The sequence below is a fragment of the Oncorhynchus clarkii genome, chromosome 16 (genome assembly GCF_045791955.1).
Source record: "Oncorhynchus clarkii lewisi isolate Uvic-CL-2024 chromosome 16, UVic_Ocla_1.0, whole genome shotgun sequence".
In the NCBI taxonomy this organism is placed as follows: domain Eukaryota; kingdom Metazoa; phylum Chordata; class Actinopteri; order Salmoniformes; family Salmonidae; genus Oncorhynchus; species Oncorhynchus clarkii.
In genome coordinates this window covers 10,824,229-10,842,643 of record NC_092162.1, presented here as the reverse complement: position 1 = coordinate 10,842,643, position 18,415 = coordinate 10,824,229, and the positions used below count along the sequence as shown (strand labels likewise).

General features: G+C 40.6%; 2 protein-coding genes across 2 annotated transcripts in view; one reads left to right on the top strand and one right to left on the bottom strand.

The window, feature by feature from the left end:
- LOC139367936 (guanine nucleotide-binding protein subunit alpha-13-like) overlaps window positions 1-5,426 on the bottom strand; it is a 35,843-nt gene extending 30,417 nt beyond the window's left edge. The window contains exon 1 of the mRNA XM_071106332.1: window positions 5,095-5,426. Within this exon, the coding sequence (XP_070962433.1) occupies window positions 5,095-5,377 (283 nt within the window). The 5' untranslated portion in view covers window positions 5,378-5,426. The remainder of the gene's footprint in view (window positions 1-5,094) is intronic.
- A 1,454-nt stretch (window positions 5,427-6,880) lies between these two features.
- On the top strand, window positions 6,881-17,551 carry LOC139367935 (regulator of G-protein signaling 9-like). Its single transcript, XM_071106331.1, has 17 exons — window positions 6,881-7,081; window positions 8,642-8,738; window positions 9,712-9,762; window positions 9,910-10,016; window positions 10,103-10,154; window positions 11,209-11,267; window positions 11,404-11,480; window positions 11,629-11,710; window positions 13,549-13,611; window positions 14,148-14,177; window positions 14,288-14,349; window positions 14,512-14,625; window positions 14,738-14,853; window positions 15,133-15,220; window positions 15,293-15,431; window positions 15,588-15,670; window positions 15,803-17,551. The coding sequence occupies exons 1-17, from the start codon at window positions 7,016-7,018 to the stop codon at window positions 15,978-15,980; spliced, it is 1,464 nt and encodes a 487-aa protein (XP_070962432.1). The 5' UTR covers window positions 6,881-7,015; the 3' UTR covers window positions 15,981-17,551.
- The last annotated feature ends 864 nt before the right edge of the window (window positions 17,552-18,415 follow it).

Genomic DNA, 18,415 nt, shown 5'->3' with positions numbered 1-18,415 from the left:
AATATAAAATTATTGGTGAAGAGATGAAATGTAATTTTAGCTTCCGAATGAGAGATTTGGATTTTCATAGGGTTAGGGCTCTGCTCAATCAGTGGCTGCCCCTGTGAAGAGACATGGGTTATAAAACTTTTCAGACACACCCTTCTCGCTCCCCTATATAAATCCTTGACGAAAATGTAACCTCCTGTTCCAAGTACGTGAGGTCTGCAGCCTCTGTGTTAAAAGGACTAACATGTCAACTACAGAACTAAGCCAACCTCAGCGTGAGCTTTGGTTGAAGATTTGGTATGAACTTTGAACTCTCATTCACTACAGAAGTGATAGTCGTTGAGTTAGCAACAGCAGCTGCAAACGCGGGCTAGGAAAGAACAGACAGAGTATCCCGTCTACCACACAACAACGTTACTACAACAAATCCAATTGACCACCAGAGACATTCTTCAAAGGACAAAGGCCTCGGTTTGGCAACACGGCCTTCCATCTACCACCAACCTACCGAAGCGCAGCTCAGAGTAAATATTTATTGCATTTTCCTTTTCCAAATGGACGGTTATTTAGAATGCATAAGATACTGTATTTACGATAGCACAGCTTCTTTTCCTTTATGATGTAATTTGTAATCAAGGTATAATTCATTCTGTGTATATGTAATTCTGTGTGATTAGTTAGGTATTTAGTAAATAAATAATTAAACCCAATTTTGTATTGCTGATTCAACTTGTTAGCCAGGGTTCGTGCAGATAACCAAGAATTTACAACTTTCAGATGAGACTGAATTAAGGTGACGATTAATATTGACTGCTATTGATGTAAAATATTACTAGGTCTTTAAGAGTTTATTCGGAAGATAACAGCTCTATAAATATTATTTTGTGGTGCCCTGACTCTCTAGTTAATTACATTTACATGATTAGCTCAATCTGGTAATATTAATTACGGAGAAAGGATTTTATAGAATAGCATGTCATTTCACTTAATCAGGCATAGCCAAAGATACGACACACCACACAGAACACACTGAAACTGCCTCTGCAATGCAATACTGCAAGGCAAATGTAGCATTCCAATGCCTCGATCACACCTAAAAAAGGCCTCCATCATACTTAAATGGAAGAAGTTCGTAACCACCAAGATACTTCCTAGAGCTGGCTGTCTGGCCAAACTGAGCAATGGGGAAGGGTCTTGGTCAGGGAGTTGCTCAAGAACCCGATGGTCACTGTGAAAGAGCTCTCGAGCTCCTCTGTGGAGATGGTTTTCCTTCTGAAAGGTTCTCCCATCTCTGCAGCACTCCACCAATCAGGCCTTTATGGTAGTGGCCAGATGAAAGCCACTCCTCAGTAAAAAAGGAACATGTCTGCCCACTTGGAGTTCGCCAAAGGGCACCCAACAGACTCTGACCATGAGAAACAAGATTCTATGGTCTGATGATACCAAGATGGAACTATTTTGCCTGAATACAAAGCTTCACGTCTAGAAGAAACCAGGCACCGCTCATAACTTAGCCAATACCCAGTGGTGTAAAGTACTTAAAAAAAATACTTTAAAGTACTACTTAGGTAGTTTTTTGGTGTCTCTCTGTACTTTACTATTTATATGTTTGATACCTTTCACTTTACTACATTCCTAAAACAAATGATGTACTTTTTACTCCATACATTTTCCTGACATCCAAAAGTACTTGTTATATTTTGAATGGTTAGCAGGACAAGAAAATGGTCCAATTCGCACATGTATCAAGAGAACGTCCCTGGTCATCCCTACTGAGTCTGATCTGACGGATTCCCTAAACACAAATGTTTTTAAATTATGTCCGAGTGTAGGAGTGTGACCCTGGCTATCCGTAAATAAGAAAAACAAGAAAATTGTGCTGTCTGGTTTATTTAATAAGGATTTTTTTTATTATTAGTTTATTTTTATTAATCTTTTACTTTCGATACTTAAGTACATTCAAAACAAACTACTTTTAGACTTTTACTCAAGTAGTATTTTACTGGGTGACTCACTTTTACTTCAGTCATTTTCTATTAAAAGGTATCTTTAGTTTTATTCAAGTATGAGAATTTAGTAGTTTTTCCACCACTGCCAATACCATCCCTACGGTGAAGATTGGTGGAGGAAGCATCATGCTGAGGGGATGTTTTTCAGTGGCAGGGACTGGGAGACTACTCAGGATCGAGGGAAAGATGAACTGAGCAAAGTACAGAGAGATCCTTGACGAAAACCTGCTCCGGAGCACTCAGAACCTCAGACTGGGGCGAAGGTTGACCTTCCAACAGGACAACGACCCTAAGCACACAACCAAGACAACGCAGGAGTGGCTTGGGACAAGTCTCAATGTTACTGAGTGGCCCAGCCTGAGTCTGGACTTGAACCCGATCGAACTGCAGAGAAGAATACTCCCCAAATACAGGTGTGCCAAGGTTGTAACATCATACCAAGTAAAACTCAAGGCTGTAATCGGTGCCAAAGGTGCTTCAAAGTTTTGAGGAAAGGGTCTGAATACTTATGTAAATGTGATATTTCCGATTTTTTAAATTTTATTATAAATTAGTTCTCTCTCCTAAAAATATGTTTTTGCTTTGTCATTATGGGGTATTGGGAGTAGTTTGAATGTTAAAAAAAAAATCAAGTTTAGAATAAGGCTGTAATGTAACAAAATGTGGAAAAAGTGAAGGGGTCTAAATACTTTCTGAATGCACTGTACAAACGGATAATACTAAGCGAGTTAAATGTCTTACCTGTGAATAAATGTTTTCCACACACACAGCTACTTGTACACCAGGGTCCCCACAATTTCCCACTCAGAATAGCCTTAAGGGTCCATCAGAGTATCAAACAAGTACACATACGTACAGCAGTGTTCTAAAATATTGGACCATTGGCTTTCATACTTTACTAATTCTGAGCGCAGCTCAAGCAATTTCTCCAACTGTCAACACATTTAAATGAATAGAGGACACGCTGTTTGGGAATTGAGGGGAGGTGCACTTTCGGGCTGTGAGTCCCTCACAGATGGTAGTATCAGAGCCGCTTAGCTAGGTCACAATGGGAAGTCAAAAATCAGTCTCTCCAGGATTCTGCGATCGCATAATTCAATGCAAAAATCAACAAATCAGTGCATATTATGTGAGACCTCGCAATTTTGACGAATCCCCGTACTTTCAGCGCATTAATCAAAAGCGGGTTAGTAATTTTGACCAACTACTGCACTGTTACCGTGGAAAATGGCCCAATCCAAACACGTCAACAAAGTTTTTCCCCCTGGCCTGTCAACGTACTCACTTGCAAAGATGGCTGACAGGCAGCACAAATGAACAGAAGTCAATCTCATTTGCCAACAAAAATAACAGCTAAAGACCGTGCAAAACAATTTCCAAATGTTTTACATGAAAGTGGGGAGAAATAGTTTTGCACTCCGTGCAACATTATGCTGGAACACAAGAGAAAGTCGACAATCAACAGTCACTTGGAATCAGCAAAGCACATGAGAATGTCAGAACAGTTTGCACAGCAGCGGCAGATCACCATGCCTGAAGTGGTAGCAGGGAAAACTGTGACAAGCGCTGAAAGAATCAAGGTGAGTGGCGTATTACTCAAACTTTTACTCCGCTGACCTTGGCTTTAGTAGGGTGGTCGGCACTCTGCTTTCCCCAGTCTGTCCATGGAGAGCGCTGCTCAAAGCACAGAGAAATTGGTCAGCTTTTCCGTTTTAAAATCTCTGTAAAAACGTACTGTACCACAACCAACGACTCCGCAGTGGAGCAATTGATATGGAGGAGGATAGAGAGGATGAAATGGAGGATTACATTGAGATATAGGCCTAGATGAGCTAGGCCCTCGGTCACCCCCCACCTCTTATGTTCAGAAAAAGAGCTGCGTTTGTTCAAAAAAAGAAACAACCGAAAAGAGAAATTTGTCTCCAATTGTTTTCATGGAAGATGAACTTGAGATAATGTCTTAAATGCAGATTGGACCCCAGGTGTTTATTTTGTCCTAGTTTAATATTGTATACTATTTACAGATTAAGGAGGCATGCATTAAAAATATATATATATGTTGGAAATGAGCTAGTTTCCACACATTTTTTGTTTAGAAAAATTGCTGTTCAGGAAAATAAACAAAATTGAGCACTTCAAAAGTTTCTAATTGTTTTTGTGTTATGTATTCTGCTTAAAATCCTCCTAAAACTGAGCACAAAGGACTTTATATGAAATTAACGTGAAAAAAAAACATCGCAAAATGTATGGCAGAATTTCAGAAATGCTGCTGCAAAAATCAACCATTTTTGGCCACATAAATACATGTTTTTTTAAATCACGAAATCCTAGAGGGACTGCAAAATATTGTGTCTCAGTCAGCGTCTGTTGACGCTTAAAGCCACATGGCTCTTCTCGCAGGCTGTATTTCCCTATGTGGGAGCATTCCCGAACCATAGGTTGGGAATTTGACATTGGGAATTTGACAGCTTTTCGGCATATTTTGTTATTTCTGTAGAATTAAATATGGATGACTAAGTAGGCTTTTTATTTATGTTTTACAATGGGGTGTCAATGTGGAATACCTTCTGTTTTCCCCAATTTGTGGGCGTGGTCGAGGGGAAGTTCTTCTTATGACGTGAATACCGACACATAGTGGAGTACAGTGGTAAAACAATGATGTCATCCGAATTCAGACATCTTTATGCAGCTTCGCCACTGAAGAGTTGACAGCAGGAAGTAGCTTAACACTTTTTAAAAGAGGCACCCTAATGACCTTTTTGCATCACTGTGTGCATCGGATTTAACTAGTTATAACATAAAATGGCCCTTTTACATTAAAAGCTGAGACACTCTCATACTAGCCGACAACGTTAGTCATAAACAACACTGGCGTTCATCCACTAAACTGAATGTTTAATTGTAGTTCTGAAGCTAACGTTAAATCCCTAGCTAACTAATTTAGCTGCTAATTTCATCGAGCAGCTCCACGCATCCACAGAATGTAAACTTCGCCCAAAAGGTTTTTTTGAACACTCAACTTTCACTAGGGCTCGAAAGAAGAGTCCAGAATGTTAACTCGTAGCTTTTTAGTCCCGTAGACGTTCTCCCTAATTACCTTTGATAACATTGCTGTAAATTGTTGCCCGGAACTCTTCACGATCTTGCTGGTCGAAGTCCTGCCCGTGGATGATCCTCATCTGTTTGAGGAAAGTGGATTTGCCGCTCTCGCCCGCGCCCAGTAAAAGTATCTTTACTAGTCGTTCCGCGTACGTTTTGTCTCGGGAAAGACTTTTGTCAATCTCCTTAGATTTCCTCAGCTGTTCAACCTCGGTGCTGGAAAGCAGGCAAACTGGGAAGCACTGGTTTAGCACGGATCGGGTCGGCAGGAAGTCCGCCATGTTTCAACCAGCTTCATCGATACACGGTAGAGAGTTTGCTCGTTCATGTGAGGCGCGCGGAAACGCGACTACACTGTAGAAATATAATTATTCCAGTTCTGTGTACTACATGTGACACACCTCTTTCGCTAGGCAGCTCGTTCACACACAAACGCACATTATTTGTGTGACTATCAGTGTATGAGTGTTTTTATCTTGTCATGTTTTTTTGTGGACCCCAGGAAGAGTAGCTGCTGCTTCTGAAAAAGCTAATGGAGATACAAATAAACACACATAGAGGGCCAAGCCCATCTCTCTTCTACAACCAGGAAGTGTGCTTTGACAATATATTATAAACTGGGTGGTTCGAGCCCTAAATGCTGATTGGTTGACAGGTGTGGTATATCAGACCATATACCACGGGTATGACAACATGTATTTTTACTGCTCTAATTATGTTGGTAACCAGTTTATATTCACAATAAGGCACCTCGGGGGTTTGTGGTATATGGCCAATATACCACGGCTAAGGGCTGTATCCAGGCACTCCGCGTTGTGTCTTGCATGGGGGGGGATACAGCCCTTAGCTGTGGTATATTAGCCATATACCACAAACCCCTGAGGTGCCTTATTGCTTAAATATACCACAGGAGGTTGGTGGCACCTTAATTGGGAGGATGGGCTCGTGGTAATGGCTGGAGCGGAATAATTAGAATAGTATCCAATACATCAAACACATAGTTTGATGCCATTCCATTCACTCCATTCCAGCCATTATTGTGAGCCGTCCAGCCCTCAGCAGCCTCCACTGTAGTATACAGTAAACAAATATTGTATATAATGCCTTTCTTGCTATGCTAAATGAATACCTTATATCATCACTTAACCATGTGATTTTGTATTTTCAATAAAACATGCAGTTTTGCCCTGATAAAACGTTTTTAAATCCCCAATTAAACCAAATGTTTTACCAAAGTTGACCAAATGAAAGAACATAGCTGTGCCTAAAATTATAGCATTGAAATACCTTATTATTCACATCACATTAAATGCTTCATTTAACATTTAACAGAACAATTCAACACTGCCAAATTACAATCATATTTTAATCATGAAGCATGTAGACTGAGATTTATAACCCAATGTCATCACCTGGCGGTCACTGTTGCGTAAACGCAGAGCGTGACCGGTAACTGTTATAACGCAGTCTGTGGGTCATCACTAGCTTTTATAGCCACAAAGTCATAAACCTCGCACATTTCTACAATTTATCTTCTTAAAATTGCATTTTAAACATAACCTTGACCACACTGTTAACAAATTACAACAAATTCCCCCAATGTGGCCAATTTTGACTTTGTGGCTGTGGAATCTGACTTCGTGGCTGTGGAATCTGACTTTGTAGCTATAGAAGCTAGTGGAAACCCAGGCAGTGACAGGCAGGTAAAATCACTGGCGGTAATATAGAACAGTGCCCTGATTGGCTGATACGCAATCCCTCTCCATCCCTATGGATGCTTGCTGCTGGTCATTGTATTGATAAACTGCGTGCTTATTCACTCGCATCCAGCATCTTCGCTTTGGCTGGAGAAATATTAGGCTAAATTAATTCAGTATTGGCGTTATCATAGCGAATAAGAGAGGAGGAAAGCAAACAACATGACCATCAGAAATGTACGGGATCATGGACAGAGGTTCCGACCGAGGATGGCATGTCTCAAAAAGGTAGGTTAGCTTGATCAGAAATTATGATACGGTTATGCTACACACCGCAGACATCTAGGCTGTCTTGCTATATTTAGTTCTTAAAATAAAATCGTCTGTTCGTACTTCATACACTGGGCAAAGACTGGTTGAATCAACGTTGTTTCCACTTAATTTCAACCCCCAACATGTCATAACGTTCATCAACGTTGAAAACTAATTGGATTCGCAAAAAAGTCTTAAACGTAGTGGAATTGCGCATTATTTTTCATCCAACTTTGAACCTAAATCCAATGGCATGGGGACGTTTTTTGTTTATTTCACGTTCAATTCACGTTAGTCGACAATTTCACTAAATGTCATTTAAAAAAAAATAGACGTTGGTGGGCAGTTCTGTTTTTCTGGGATTATTCGATCAATGTCTGTCAACCCAATGCACCTATATGATAATAATACATCTACATGTGTTTTCCTAACATGCCATTTTCTCTTACAATGGCCAATTTGAAAACTCAGTTATCAGAAAACATAATTCACAGGAAAGCCTGGGAATTATGACGGTCATGTTTAGTTGTTTCGCAGGTGCTAAGAAGACTGCAAGATCTCGAAAGCTACGTAGTCAAACGAGAGCGAGACTACCTATTCTCAATGTGTTAAAACAAATTACTTTGGTGAACAGCCTTTCACTTACTGGCATCTTTATTTTGACTTTGATTGACACGTTGTTCTCTTTAGCATTGCATTGCTTGATGCGGTCAGTGAGCGTGGTCAGCATTAGTCTGATTAGTATTAACAGCACCACCATCAACCAGTTAATCCAGACAGTAGCAGTATGGAGAGGACAGATCCTAGTGCTTTTCTAGCTGGGACTGTGCTTGTTGTACCTGCTTTTGTTACCAACAGGGTACTAAAACGGGGTTCTCTGTGTAACTCAAGACTATGATGTTTAGCCTATTTACAAGCTCTGTTTGGCCCAGTGACAGTTGGTGTCCAGAGGGTGCTGAGAGTCCGCTGTGTTTGGCTGAACCTAACTGGATGGTGTTACTGTCACATGACATCAAAGCCTCAGACAGACACTGGTCTGTCAGAGAGCCCCTTCATATCAGTCAGAGACAGGCCAGAGCAGGCTGGTTTAGAACAGACTGGGATATAGCTCTACACTGCAAGACAGACTGAGACACACTGGTAGCCGGGTTCAAAACAGGCAGGCAAGCAGGCAGACAGACAGAACCCTACTTGCTGAAACACACTGGTTTTCCAAACATTAAGAGGAACAGAGTCCTTCCTCCACATAGCGTGTATATGCTTGTTTGTGTTCCCTGTCTCCTTCCTCACAGTCTCCCAATAACCTGTCTCATAACTACAAAGCACAGACGTCCTATTATTTAATAGTAATAGTACTACTTAAAAGTAATAGAATTATGCAATTATATGGCTCTGACCTGTCTCGTCATAGTAACCTGTTGACTGTCTGTCTTACTGTCATGCTAACCTATTATTTTGACAACCCGTTGTCTCTGTAGTGGTGTATGCCGTTAGTGATCTGTTGTCTTTACAACCTGCGTTCCTGTTGTCTTCCAGGTGGAGGCTGTGATGCTGGAGATGCAGGATCCAAAGACTGGAGTCAAGTCACAACCCCAGAAACTGGTTATCACTACTATACCGCACGCTATCACAGGTAAACACACACACACACACACACACACACACACACACACACACACACACACACACACACACACACACACACACACACACACACACACACACACACACACACACACACAAAGAAGCACACAGAAAACACACTCAGTGGATTGATAGTGGTTGCCATAGGTTAGGTAACTCCTATTTTTTTCCATGTCTTGAGCTCAATATTCTATCTCCATGACAACCTCTTACTGAGAGGGAGAGAGAGTGGAAACAGAGGGAGGGAGAGAGTGTAGGAGGGAGAGAATGAAGGTAAAAGAGATGATGGAGGGAGAGAGAGAAGCATGGAGAGAGAGAGATGATGGAGGGAGAGACAATGAGAGAGTGAAAGATGGAGAGAGAGATGATGAAGGAGAGAGAATAGTGTGAAGGAGGGCAAGAGAAGAAAGGAGAGAGAGAGAGAGAGATTGATGAAGAACCTATACTCTTGAGTTTTAATGACGCCACTTCAGCCTGGTCCATTTCTGGTATTCTATTATTGGTAAATAATAGAACAGAACAGACTGGAATAGAATAGAACACCCAGAATTCCTTAGGGACATTTGGTTTGCAAAATAGAAGCTCCCCTCCCGTCTCATCCTCCCCTCTCAGTATATTGACTGTCTCAGCAGTAGTTTCTCTCAGAGGGAGGCCTCTGGCATTTACAGACTCCACATGTAATGTCCTGTGGGCAGAGTCTCTCTTTCTACTCTCCCCCTTTTTTTTTTCTCTCTCTCTCTCTCTCTCTCTCTCTCGCTCTCTCTCTATTTCTGTGTCTATCTCTCTGTCGCTCTAATATCCTCCTATCCCTTTCTCTCTCGCTCTCGCTCTCTCTCTCTCTCTCCTCTACTTTCAACACCCTCTTTATATTAGAGTACCATCAATGAAAGTGTCCATCTGATGTCATACATGTGATGTCATATCTCTATAGTAGTTGTGATGTTTGTTGCAACCTTTTCCAGGTGAGGATGTCGTGACATGGCTAGCCAACCGTTACACTATAGAGGCAGAAGGTAAGAGAGATTTCTTCTCAGACATGCACAGAACGTTCTTGAATTACAGTTCTCTTTCTCTCTCATATTCTCCCTCTTCACCTCTCTCTCTCTCTCTGTCTCACTCCTTCTCTCCCTCTTCCCTCCCCTCTCTCTCTGTCTGTGTAGAAGCGTGGGCTCTGGGCACCATGTTGGTGGCGTTTGGGTACATCTATCCCCTCCAGGATCATAAACGACTAGTCATCAAACCAGACACAGCCCTCTACCGCTTTCAGGTAGCCACGACAACACCTTATAAACCTTAACCAACCCCATACGCCTAACTCTATGCCAAACCTCTGTGCTTTTTGTCTTCTCTTAGACACCATACTTTTGGCCGGCCCAGCAGTGGCCTGTAGAGGACACAGACTATGGTGAGATACACACAACGAGACAAACATAGTTAAAGGTGCAATTTGCAGAAACCTCCCCGCAATTTCCTGGTTGATAAAATTCTAATACTTTGCCTAATTTCAGTTTATGTGACAAAACCAGTAAGTATAGTGTAGAGAATCATTTTGTACCATCTAAACCGCGGTGAAATATATTTCCCATAACAAAAAATATTGTATTTTCAGCTGTTTGAAGCTGGTGTACAAAACTCAAAATAAAATATACAAAAAACTCAATTTGAAGCATAGAAGTAGCACACATAGAACATATCTACCGCTTCTTATACTTTTTTTCAATGAGAATTACAGATCTATAACTAACATTTCTATGTGAATTTGGTCAGATCGCCCAAAAAGTGACATATTGCAGCTTTAAAGCTTTCTTTATTGTTAGGTCACCTACATTGTGGACATATTCGTGTGTTGCACCTCCATCACCCGGTCACGTCATTGCTATTTTTAATCAATGTTCTACAGATGGAGCAGCCATATTGATGCTCAAAAGTAGAATGGGAGCTAATGACTCTAAACCAGGGCTAATGACTGTTTAGTCCAAATTACACTATAGGGGCTTGGGAATACGATGACGTTGGTAAAGTAGGCACATATTTAGTAGGAAACAATCATCATGTTGTCGAATTTACTTTAGACAGATGGCAATATTGTCATTAGCTGGCAAAGTTAATAAAAAATGGCTAGCATTGCTAACGTTAGCTAGCTAAAATCTGGAAGTCTCCCCTCAATCTCAGCTAGCTAGCTAACATTATACTGCAACTTAAGTCAATCTGGCGACATCGAAATGATGACAAAAGGTTTTCCTACGAATTATTCGCCTTCTTTAGAAATGCCATAGTGTTTTCAAGCCAAAGTACTGCACTTTGGAATAAATCTTTATCAGCGCTCAATGACGATGCATCGAGTAGAATGCTCAGTCCTAAAAGGAACGTTCAAAACAATATTGTGGCGCAACGTGCCACACATGAATAAGTTTAAGTTATAAAAAAAAACAACTAATAAAATCATGTTTATTTTTCAGCAATCTACCTGGCCAAGAGAAACATCCGCAAGAAAGGAGTTCTAGAGATGCATGAACAGGTGAGACACACACACACACACACACACACACACACACACACACACACACACACACACACACACACACACACACACACACCCACACAGGCACACACATCTGTCTAAGTGGTAACACACATCTGTGTTTTCTCTTCAGGAGCAGTATAACGGCCTTCACAAGTGGATGAACCATAAATGGGACTTCATTGTGATGCAGGCTAAAGAACAGTACAGGTTAGTCTGGCAGAAACAGACTACACTAACATCCATTCATCCACAGACTGTTTACATGGGAACATAGATTATTTATTTATCAGGCCTCTAACTCACAGGTGTGTGTGTGTGTGTGTGTGTGTGTGTGTGTGTGTGTGTGTGTGTGTAGGGCTGGGAAGGAGAGGAAGAAGCCTGATCGTGCGGTATTTGACTGCCAGGAGAGAGCCTACTGGGTTGTACACAGACCTCCGGTGAGACACACACAATCCAAGGCATTCCTAGTCGATCACCAAACATTTCTGTAAAAAAAAACAACGATAAAGCCTTGCATTTATTTTGATTGGCAATAGGTGCATTTGATTCAGCAGCCCTAACGCATGTGTCTGAAGGTAGAACTCTGCCTACCTGGCAGGCCCCGAGAATAAATCAAGTGCACTTATAGACCTATCGCTGACCAGTGAGATAGCTCAGATCACCGTGTCTGCACAGTTTCCTCGCTCCATAGACTGTAAAAAATAAACTTTGAATGCACAGCAAAGTTGATCATGTGAGACTGAATGAATAAGAACTTAAACAGGAACTTACTCATAAAAACAGCAGGTTTTTGCCGTATTCATTCAGTCTCTCTCTAATCATACTTTTAAAAGTTTTGAAATCTCACATTAAGTTATTATTGAGCACTGTCAACACTTTGTTAAACACTTTTAAGCCATAAAATGTGCGTTCTCCCTACTTCCACTCACGCTACAACCAGCACTGTGATGAAAAGTGTAGCAAAGTGTTCCGATAAGCTTGCATTGTCATTATTAGCGGCTTGTGTCTTTTCTTTTTATATCGTGGGAAGATTGACCTTTCTCTGGTCATAGGAGTAACAACATGAATTGGTGCAGAAATAATGCAGTGCGACTTAAGTTTCACTATCAGCTGGAAGACTGTGTCCCCCGTTCTCAGCGGAGGGAGGGAGAGAGGTGGGACGGGGAGTCGGGTGAGAGGTCGCCTCACCACTGCTCCCTCCCCTCAGACTGACCATCAGATGCAGCTAATTATTATGCTCAGTCAGCTTTGCCTCACAAGTAATGCAACAAATGATCTATTGGTTGAATGCATTCAGTTGTGCAAATTACTAGGTATCCCCTTTCTCCTTTCATATACCTAAAAGTTTGAAATATAATTTCAAAATGGTCTGAGAAGAACAATGGAAGGGCAATTCAAGCGTAGCCAATATGCAGTATTAATGTATTGGTCCTATAGCTTACTGTACAAACCTCATCGCTACAGAACTGTTTTTAATTGGTTAATGTTGCACAGGCTTATGTTTTTTAAGTCATGTTAAAAAAAAATTGTCACTGTACCTATATCATGCTCTGATGCCAATGAGAGACCCAGTAAACTGTTGTATGGGAGCCTTTTTCTGCAGTCAAATGACCTAGTGTCTTCATGGGTGGAATGTTAATAGTTTTCATAATTTCATAATTCATTAACATTATTTAAAAATAAAAAATCCAGTGTTTCTATGTTTCTAACGGTTTTGTTATGTTTCAGTCTTCTGTGATGTGTGTATATAGTGTAGTATTGGGATGCAAACTCAAAATGTAATACATTTCAACTCTATCTGGCATGGTACAGGTGTCTTCTTTCTTTAAACCCATAACTATGTGTGTGAGATGTATACTTTTGTTTCAAAGTAGATTTGTTTAAGACTACCAAGAAACATTGTGTGACCCTGATTAAGCCCACGGCAGTAAATGGTTAATCCTGTCTTCAAACTGAATTTATCAGACCGTAAATATGATCAGATCTATTATCAGACACTATTCTGCTGACAGGTGAATATATCTTTGGGTGAGATGATGTGTGTCTCTGCAGGTAGGAGTTTTGGCCTTTACCTCTGTCTAGACAGACAGACTGCTAATGAGGAATCATGGGTAGAGAATGATGCATGCTGGATATTCTCATTAGGGGCAGAGGGGTAGGGGGCCTAGCTAATTTCTCAGTCTTATACCAATCATCAGAACAACACACCATGCTCTCAAATCATATTATCATACCGTGCACATGACACTTTTTTTGTCTGTCTGTCTGTCTGTAGCCAGGGACCGTCAGTGCAATGGACTACGGACTAGAACGCATGGTAGACCCCAACGCAGAGGAGGTAACAGGTCAGTCGTGTGTGTGTGTGTGTGTAGATTAGCCTGCTTATGCTGAGGGTGTATTGTAACTACAGGTTTGTCATTGTGACCTAGCACGGCTCTATTCAAGCTGCTTATATTTGATAAGAGGATTTCAACTGTGGTAATCTGACATTAGATACAGGTACACACCCTTCTACTTGCCCCCACATTACATCTAGACTCTCTGTCAAGCAATCACACCACACCTGTAGACTCTGTTAGCCAAATCCAATCTCATACTTCAACTGAAGTTATTGCATATTGCACCCTTCATTGGATTTCTATTTGATTGCATTGACAGGATATCCCCCTTCTTTTTTCTCTCTGCAGGTTCTCTTCTCTTTTATGGTTTCAACTTTGAAGAGGACTTCCGTCTGCACACACATACTCACACACACACACAAACCATTAAGTGTAGTGATAAATACCACATTATTACTTTATGTCTAACGGAACAAAGTTGACCGTAGCTGGCCATTCTGCTTTGATATAACCAAATCATTGTTTTATTTTCCAGAAAGAAACTTCAGACTTCTTCAGAAGAATTGTTAGTAACCACATTTTATATCCTAACATAATTAGCCCATTTACATATGACCAGTTCCTCCTTCTTTTTGTCTGTGTTGATGACCAATTCCTTTTTCCTGTTTCCTGTAGATGATTTTTACCCAGCAGTCCATCATGAGGCCGAGGGTCAAGTCGTCTGTCTCTATCGGAGCGTACGTCTAGTTTACATTTCATCACATTTGACACACCCATGGTTAAAAGCTGAACTCAAATGGTGAAAACATTTGTATGACAAGGTGCTAAAAAGCATCATTCTCCATTCCCTCCAACATGGTTGTAGTTGTTTGTGTGTGTGTGTTCTCTCTCTTCTCCAGTCTGGTGAAATACTCCGTCACCTGTAATAAGCATGACCCTTTCCTAGCCCCCTGTCTCCCTAGCAACCCCTGGGTCACCGATGATGTCACCTACTGGTTGCTCAACATGGCCAAGTGAGTCTGATTCCCCCAACTGTTCAACTTACTATTTCTGTCCTACCTGTTGTTATAGAATGTATCATTTTAACTTATACAGTATCAATACGTGTGTGTGTGTGTCTGTCAGTGTGGATATTCCTACTAAGATGCGTGTGGAGAGGTGGACGTTCAGTTTCGGGGAGCTGCTCTCTGACCCTCGAGGCAGAGATGACTTCAGACTCTTCCTCAAGAAGGAGTTCAGCGGTATGTCGATACAACGTTATGACCACATTGGGAAAACATTACAACAATGGTATTATATGTTGGTCCAGGTCTCTCTTTTAAAAAATAGATTTTCAACTCAACGAGACTAACCCGATTTAAATAAATATTATATAAACACCTAATAGTGAATTCTAGGCAGTCACGTACCAGTCCCTTTGACACCCAACCATCTGGGTCTTCTGAAGGTGCATCTACTTGTTCTATTAGGGGTTGATATTATAAAAGTCAAGTTTGATTGGTTGACTGATTGATTGACAGGTGAGAACCTGGCATTCTGGGAGGCATGTGAGGATCTGAAGTGGGGAACGGCTGCTACCATGAACGAGAAGGCCCAGCAGGTCTACAAGTAAGACATACATACACAGTCTCACTCACTCACATTCACTCACACACTCTCACTCACCATGTCTCTGGTCAGGACTTTCTTGGCGCGTGGCGCCCCCCGGTGGATCAACATTGACGGGAAGACCATGGAGGTGACAGTTAAAGGGTTGAAACACCCTCACAGATACGTACTGGATGCAGCTCAGACACACATCTTCATGCTGATGAAGAAGGTCAGTTTCACCACATTAATACTACTGGCCCTCTGCCTGCTGTAACTGGAGAAATCAAACACAAAATGGCCGCCATGATGTAACATTCCTGACTAACTTATTTTGGAGTAAAACTGTCAATACACATACAGGAGGTATCTAAGTGTGTTTTTGTAGGACTCTTATGGGCGGTACCTGAAGTCTCCAGTGTTTAAGGACACTCAGAAGAGGGCTATCGGTCCTGATCAACACAGGTTCAGGTCAGTGCTGTGTGTCAGTACAGTTGACATATTGTCTGGACTGTCGTGCCCATCTCCCTCAATGCAGAGATGGAAAGACTTTGTAATTGTAAGGACAGTAATAACTCTTTCTCCGCCACCTCCCTTCTCCAGTGTGTCCCAGTTGGAGGCCAATGCCAGGAAGCGTCGTCCCAGCATCAGTCCCATCATCGTCCGCCAGCAGGAGAAGGAGGAGAGAGCCAGGATGGCCACCAGTGGCCCTGTGGACATCACACAGGTCATGAGTAAACTCAGCAACAAGGGCAAGGAGGTGCCCCCACCCAAAAAATAGACCACAGACATACTCACATGCACTGACATAAATACACACACTTCTAGAAGCACAACTACACACACATAGGCTACACACCCAATGAAAATTAATCAATGCTGTTGCTATCTTTAAAAATAGTTTGGAGGACAGCAGCGCTGACGATTTGTGAAGATTTGAAATTAAAATGTGCAATTTTGAATTTCTATGAACTGTATACTAGAAGAACCGTAGTCTGACTGTCCACAGACCGTTACATGTAAAGTTATTAAGTGTTTTCTGTTCACATTATTGTAGAAAATCATAGTAAATGTCACAGGTGATAGTGTTTTAGTCTTGATGGTATGTTCACCTGCGTCTCACCGGTACCTGCGTCTCTCACCTCTCTTTCAATGTCATTCAGCTTCATGTTCCCCCTATAGGGACATTTCTGCGTTGTTCCACCAATAGAGTGCCTTTTATGTCCCTCAGGCATTGTGTGTACATAAACCCCGGTAAACAATGCCAATAGCAGTGTTTTCTCATTCAAATAAATTGTGTTTTAACTGAAAATTCCCATTTTGGCATGTCGCAAATCATGTTTGTCCAACTTCTAGGAAGATTTTCCCAAAGTTTTCACCATCAGTCCTAGTTCTTTTGTTGCTTAGAGAAAGATCTTATTTAATGTGATTCATTTCATTTACAATTGAAGGGCTTATTTCCAAAATGCTATACCCACCAATTCTTCACAATTTGCGTTTTTGTTTAATCAGAAATGGTTGCCTATGGGAGCCCTCCTGTGTGTACAATATTACTGTTCTAAGTTGTTTAATTAATAGATTTTTTTTTTTAAAGAAGTTTTGCCATACGGCATAAATCCATTATTCAGCTAGAATGAAATGTTCGTATTCTGTATTTGACTGTGATAGGTGGTTGTCTCACCTAGATATCTTAAGATAAATTGACTAACTGTCAATCGCTCTGAATAAGAGCATCTGCTAAATAACTAAAATGTCAAATGTTTTACATATAGATCTCATATTACTACATTGAATTCTTTTTTTTTCTTCATTTGACTGTGTAAAACCTAGCAGTACTACTGATTTCTCTGAGAGTGAGGCAAATATATATTATTACTGTGTAAAACCTAGCAGTACTACTGATTTCTCTGAGAGTGAGGCGGATATATATTATTACTGTGTAAAACCTAGCAGTACTACTGATTTCTCTGAGAGTGAGGCGGATATATATTATTACTGTGTAAAACCTAGCAGTACTACTGATTTCTCTGAGAGTGAGGCGGATATATATTATTACTGTGTAAAACCTAGCAGTACTACTGATTTCTCTGAGAGTGAGGCGAATATATATTATTACTGTGTAAAACCTAGCAGTACTACTGATTTCTCTGAGAGTGAAGCGGATATATATTATTACTGTGTAAAACCTAGCAGTACTACTGATTTTTCTGAGAGTGAAGCAGATATATATTATTACTGTGTAAAACCTAGCAGTACTACTGATTTCTCTGAGAGTGAAGCAGATATATATTATTACTGTGTAAAACCTAGCAGTACTACTGATTTCTCTGAGAGTGAGGCGGATATATATTATTACTGTGTAAAACCTAGCAGAACTACTGATTTTTCTGAGAGTGAAGCAGATATATATTATTACTGTGTAAAACCTAGCAGTACTACTGATTTCTCTGAGAGTGAGGCGGATATATATTATTACTGTGTAAAACCTAGCAGTACTACTGATTTCTCTGAGAGTGAGGCGGATATATATATTATTGTAAAACTGTGTAAAACCTAGCAGTACTACTGATTTCTCTGAGAGTGAGGCGGATATATATTATTACTGTGTAAAACCTAGCAGTACTACTGATTTCTCTGAGAGTGAGGCGGATATATATTATTACTGTGTAAAACCTAGCAGTACTACTGATTTCTCTGAGAGTGAGGCGGATATATATTATTACTGTGTAAAACCTAGCAGTACTACTGATTTCTCTGAGAGTGAGGCGGATATATAGCGTTTAGCAAAAAACATGATTATTTGTCTCTGAAATGAAACCATCAAGTGACAGATTATTTAAAAAAAAAAGACATGTCTGTCATTGAACAAACCCATGCCATGATTAGATGGTGTGTTTTTCCACTAATCTCATTCATAAGTTCTTCAAACAATAAAAGCTAATTTACCAGCATTTCTGTTATGAATATATATATATATATATATATATATATATATATAGCATTTTGGAAATAAACTCTTAATTTGTCCCTCAGGGTTAACCCTGTAACGTGAACTCAACTCTTGTGTTAATATGTTAACACTATTCCCTTTTTGAAGAAACATTGAACATTTAATAGCAGTTGAGATGGCTCTACTTTTTCTGGCCATTTTCTGGTGTTTTGTGGTGGAAAACTGAGAACATCAACCCTGTTACCCATAGATACACTACATGACAA